Source organism: Choloepus didactylus, chromosome Y (genome assembly GCF_015220235.1).
Source record: "Choloepus didactylus isolate mChoDid1 chromosome Y, mChoDid1.pri, whole genome shotgun sequence".
In the NCBI taxonomy this organism is placed as follows: domain Eukaryota; kingdom Metazoa; phylum Chordata; class Mammalia; order Pilosa; family Megalonychidae; genus Choloepus; species Choloepus didactylus.
In genome coordinates this window covers 11,963,498-11,969,497 of record NC_051335.1, presented here as the reverse complement: position 1 = coordinate 11,969,497, position 6,000 = coordinate 11,963,498, and the positions used below count along the sequence as shown (strand labels likewise).

General features: G+C 41.5%; 1 protein-coding gene across 6 annotated transcripts in view; it reads right to left on the bottom strand.

The window, feature by feature from the left end:
• Window positions 1–3,013: 3,013 nt before the first annotated feature.
• CDKL5 (cyclin dependent kinase like 5) overlaps window positions 3,014–6,000 on the bottom strand; it is a 163,001-nt gene continuing 160,014 nt past the window's right edge. For all 6 annotated transcript variants that reach the window (XM_037822864.1, XM_037822863.1, XM_037822866.1 and 3 more), the window contains one exon: window positions 3,014–3,407. In XM_037822864.1, coding sequence (XP_037678792.1) covers window positions 3,021–3,407 — 387 coding nt within the window. In that variant the 3' untranslated portion in view covers window positions 3,014–3,020. The remainder of the gene's footprint in view (window positions 3,408–6,000) is intronic.

Here is a 6,000-nt window from a genome sequence, read left to right as displayed (position 1 = left end):
AGTTAAGTTCATTTAAAATTTCTGAGAAGGAAAACAAGGATGACGGCGAAGTAAAAGTAGAAAAACAATGCAGCAGAGTTGCTTTTCAAAAGCCCTCATTCAACCTTTTTATACTTCAGGAAGTCTAGGGCAGATAATATAACATGGATGTCATAAATTCCCCTTCCTAAAGAAAATGCAGACTTTTGTGACTTTAAATCAAGTCCTTCTTATCACAGATGGCAATCTCTGTAAGGTCAGTAATTCACCAACCGGGGGGAAAACAACAGTTAAAAGCTAAGAGAGGGCCTGTTACCTCTGAGGGAAAACGTCACCATTCCCCTGTGAGCAGGAAGAGAACTGCATGCTAGAAATGCAGATTGCAGTTTACTTACAGCGTAGTGAGGATCAATGGAAAGTCAGAATGGAAAAAAGCTGAGAAGAGGATAAAAGAGCTATCTTAAAAACACTAGTTGAAAACAGTGTAGATATTTTCTGGCTCAAATCTGGGAATGTACGAAAAGTAGATATTGACTTATCAGTTAGGTTTACTTTGCGCTAGGTAGAAGGCAATTATTCTAGCCCTTCTTTGAAGAACCATCACTAATATAAATGTTCTTCAAACATCTGAGATCCCAGCGTCAGAAAGGACAAAATCCTGGGAAACCAGCCCCTAGGTGACAATGAACCTCAGATGCCACGGCATGGCAATGCAACCACGCGGTTCCTAAGCACACAGCACAGTGAGAAGTCTTTCAAGAGAAAAAAAATGTAGTTTCTGGTTTGCAAAGGGGAACAGAAGTCAATAATATCCAGGCAAAAACTGCTGAAAGTCTACTTCACTTGTATAGCAGAGCAGCTGCCTGGGAAAAGCCAGAATTCAGAGCTACCCAAATGGTACTGAATTGGTGAAAGAAACAAGATATAAAAATAACTAAAGAGCATGCAAAACTATTGATTTTGAATCAAGATGACTCAACGATAGTATTCAATTGAGTTTCCTTTTAGTGCCCATTACACTTATTAAAATTAAGTAAAAAGCACCTTAAAATTACTTCTATATATAATTGATAACACATCATTATAGTATTCATATAAAAAATGCAATATACACACAATTTAAAAGCTTCCAAGAAACTAAGACCTTTTTCTTTAGAATTTTCATAATCATCAGAGCTATGATTCTCAAAATCTTAGAGGAGGGGGAACTTGTAATAGCAATAGTAACTCAGCACATTTCAATTATAGCTGACTTGATTCGGGGGCTGACACTCTCAAAATTCCGGGACAAGTATTAATACTGGCAGACTACCTCCTTGAAGGGTGAGAGGGACCTTTAAAAATATTATTGCTAAGGTACTACTTCCAAAAACTGAATATATTGATGGATGATGGTGTTGAGGTGATTTCTGTCAAGGCTGGCCCAGTGACACATGGGTATAACACTTGCTGGCCAAAGGCCTTGGTGACACTTGGGAATAACTTGGGAGCTAAAAGAGATCAAATGCGGGAAAGATAAGTACTGTTCGGACAATATGTATCTTGTTAACAGAGGTGTCTCTCTCTCTCTCTCTCTCTCTCTCTCTCTCTGTGTGTGTGTGTGTGTGTGCATGGTAATGCATGGTAACAGTCCCAGGAAGAAAAGATGGATACAGCAATTTTCTCTACATCTGGAATTGCTTCAGGAGCCTTTTAAACATATTGGAAACAGCAATAACCAAAAAAAGTGTTAAAAATATAAATGCCATACATGTATTTCACATCCCACCAGCCAAGGGTCTCCTATGCAGTGGACAGTATTCAGAAGCATAGAGGTGGTTTGCCAAGATCTGCAGACAGGGGCCTCCTAAAACCTTACAACTAGAATGCTCACTGGCAAATCTTTAGTCTACACTTTACACTAATGCTAAGCAGAAGAGCACATTCTCTCTACCAAGACCCATGAGTAACACCTTGATCTATCCCCCCCCCCCCATGTGCAACTAACATCCTTGGACACAATCAGGAGCTAACTGTGCGAGGAGGACTGAAACGAGGCCTGCTGTAGTTCTCCCTAGCCTATCCTACTTTTTTTTTCTCCTACAGGTTTGGAAGTAGATGCTGCATTTCATCTGCTACCAAGATCATGTCTAGGGGCTACTACTGGGGCCTGAAAGTTGAGCAGTGTTCATACTGTCACAGTCCCATGTAGCCACAATTCAACTCCCTTTAGTAGAATTATAATACTCACTTCATATCACAAATGTATAAAAATATGGCAGATAGTGTCATAGCGATAGTTTCTTTAAATGAATATATTTATAAAACAGACAGATATTTACCATATATATATATTTATATGTAGAATAAAATACTCCTGATGCAATATATAAATGTTACTGTTTAGTTTTTATAGAAACTACTGTAGCTGTCCCACTGCTTCACAATGTTCCAAACAGCTCAAAATAACTTTACATTATAACATAAAAGGTATGATTATAACAGTACAATATTAATTATAAATAAATGTTACAAATCCTATCAAATATGGAAGTTTAGAAAACAATTTAAGACATATAGTTCATCTTCTAACCCTTCAAAGGAATACTCTTGAATTACAACACACCCCACATTTAGCCTAGGCAGAAAAAAATGTGTGGTAAGGGCCTTGGTCGAGACACAAAGTTTTCTACCCTTGGGAAAGGGATAGAAAGCATGTCCTGGCTTTCCCAAGTTCAACAGAGATGGCACAAAAGCTGGAATGTGAGGGGGAGAAACTGGCAAGAGTTTCTTCTTCCTTGATGGTACACCCTATCCACTTCACACAAGACCTATGGGGATTGGCAATCCCTAAGTAACTCCTGTGGCTCTAAGATCCCTGGCTAGCATTGGTGGCCGTGACGAGCCAGACGGCCTCATTCAAACAATATTGCACACACCTTCATAAAGCTGAAAAGACTGGCCTACTACCCTGGACCAGCTCCCATCCCCACCCCCACCCTACCCCATCCTCTCCCCTCCAACTGGCTGTACCCTGCCCCCTCCCCCACCCCAAGCACAAATTACAAGGCTGTCTCTTTTAAATCGTTCAGGTTTGGCATTCGTGATCGATTTGTTCTGTTATAAGGGTGCCCGTTTGGCCCATTCTTGGCACCTAGCTGTTCAGAGTAGGAAGGCCCCTCTGTGGCACTCCTGGTCACAGAGGACACGTGCCAACCAGGGTCCATCTGACCTGGCAGCTGGAGGGCTGGCCTGCCCTTTGGTGTGGGCTCCTGCCGGATGTTACTGCTCCCACTAGAGGCCTGGCTCATGGGGTGAATCCGAATTTCTGAGAAGGAATTTTTGGCTTGTTGAGTTGTTAACGGCTGAAAGCGGGGATCTGAGGAAGCCGGGTGACTTGAGGCTGAAGAGAGATGTAACAGCTTGCGCAGTGATTTTAATGGCTGGCTCTGAAAGAAAGGAAGAGAATACATGTAGGACTTAATTTAAACTAAATCATAGAGCTGGGAAGAAAGGGAGACCAGATCTGAGATGACTGCATGTAGCCAGGGAGGGAAGGCATATGGGATGAGGGGCCAAAAATTTCAGCCTTATTTATTCTTCGGAAGTACCCTTCATTTTTTCAAACAAGACAGAAGTTATTTTCTCTAATGTAAAAGTCCAGAGAGATAAGAAAACTCAAGCTGGTACTGCAGCTCAGTGAGGACCCAGGCTCCTTTTCTCTGGCCACATCATATCTTTCCCATGGTAGCCCATGCTTCCACCACCCCATCCATACTCCAACCAGCAATCAGGAAGGAGAAGAGCAAAAGAAGTCACATCCCTCTCCTTTTTGAGAAGACTTCCCCAAAGCTCCACATGCTTCCACTTGTATTTCATTGGCCAGAACTCAGACCTTACCTAGACACAAGAGAAGCTAAACAAATACAATGTTTTGGTTGAATAGCAATGTACTCAGTTAAAAGTTATATAGCCCTTATTTGTTGTTATCTCCCTAATTTTCCCTCACCCTTGACATTGCAAAATCTGAATGTTCCCTTTTACTTTTTTTTTTGTTGTTGTTGGCAGGGGCAGCAAGGTTTTGGGCATTAAAAACACAAAGCAGAGAGAAACAAGCAAACCTCTTACAGAGTCTAAAATATAATTCAGTCATAAGAGACCTTTAATTCCTAAAATAGGATCACAGCCTGCCCTGTCTGTCTGCAATGTGGCTGTGGCCAAAAGCCTTATCAGGTGCTGCACTGTGGAGGGAGACTTGGGCGTCCAGGCGGAAGGCAAGGTCCTGGGGGCAGCTCTGCCCAAGCAAGTCCCAAGCCACAGGCTCCTCACTGGGAAAAGGTGGCTCATTCCCTGCCCCTCCATCTCAGGACATGGCGGGAGTTACTATCAGAAGAGGCAAGCAAAAAGTGCTCTGAAATTCAAGCCCCTCTGCATGCTCTAGGAACGTGGCCAGTCACTGCTGCTGGACTCTGGCACTCGGGCTGTAGCCCTGGGCACTTCTGGCTTCCAAGCCTCAGAGCACCTTTACTCTGAGGGTCATGGTACAAGGGACAGGCATTTAAGGGCTAGGCAAAACTTTAATAAAATGTTAAGGATCTCAAGGAACACTACATGATATGAAGGAACGGGGCACTGAAATTCAAGGTAGACTGCTTGAGAACTGCCCCAACTAGAAATCGATCCTGGAGAAGTATCCTCCATCACAATTTCCACGTCTTTCCAAGGCAGTGTTGTGGCCCCCACAGGAGGTAGTAAACTACACACTGTGAATGCTCAAACATTTGCTTTGTGTTTTTTTAAATTGTATGATAGCACAATGAGGCTCTTGGTGAATTTATAGCCCTGTTCACATGTAACTATTAAGCAATTACAATCATCTGGATTCAGCTGGATATATAAAGATACCTGAAAAGAGCTTCTTGGCAAAGAAATGGTTTTAAAAAGAAGGTTTTGAAGCCTGTTTTTTTTTTTTCTTTTGTATTAGGGGTGGTGGAGGTGGGGGTGGAACAGAACAACAGGCCCCACTCAGAGCCTCAGAACCTTGTGCTTTTAGTTTGGATACATATCCAGTAAACTTGGATATCTGGTTCTCTATATGCGGCACCCCCCTGGCCTATATTATGTTAGAAGCAGAAAATGTAAATAATTGGGGAAATAGAATGGTAATTTGGGGATCTCCTGTCAGCAGCTCTAAGTAAGAGCTGACAGTTTAACACAGTAGACAGAAAACCTATAAAAAGAAGACTCCCTCCTTCAAATTACAGAAATCTATGGTTATTTGTAAGCACAAGTAATCCTACAACTTCAAAATGTCAGAAATCACAGTTCAGAGAAATAACTGATTTATAAAATATTGAATATGATCAAAACCATGCTGGATTATGTTACTATGTTCATTATGGGATACTGAAAAGATACAATATTAAAACGTTTATAATCCACATAGTTGTTTAAAGGAGATAAACCTCTGTTATCTAAAAAGTTTACTGATTCAGTTTCTGCTTATTTCCCTGTTAATGGCAGAGTAAACATGACTATGCAATATTTGTCTAATATGCAGTTTCTAATGTAACTTTTCACCTATTTCCCATCTGAATTTGTATGGGTTTCAGAAGTTTAAATATTCTTTCAAAAAAGCATATCATGTCTGTCTTTCAAGACCCAATTCATATGCTACCACCTTTAATGAAACCTCAATCATTTCCTCTCATCCTCCCCTACATTTTAAGGCACATGTCACTTTTCACAATGAATTATGGTTATTTATGGATCTTCTCTTTTTCCTGGGCCATAGAGTATTTGTGGGCTGGGACCATGTCTTATTTATCCCCCTTCATTCTGCACCCCAACTCCCACACCGAGGTGAAAGCTAATGGAGCTCACTATTTTCCAGTAGGACCTGGGTCACTGAAGGCAAGATTCATCCTGACTCCCAAGATGCATCTGGCTATTAGTGAGGGCATATTTTGGGGAGGTTCTTCAGCCTTGTAATATTGTCGCAATTTTCTCAACCCTGCCTTCCCCTCATGAGACAGTCATCAT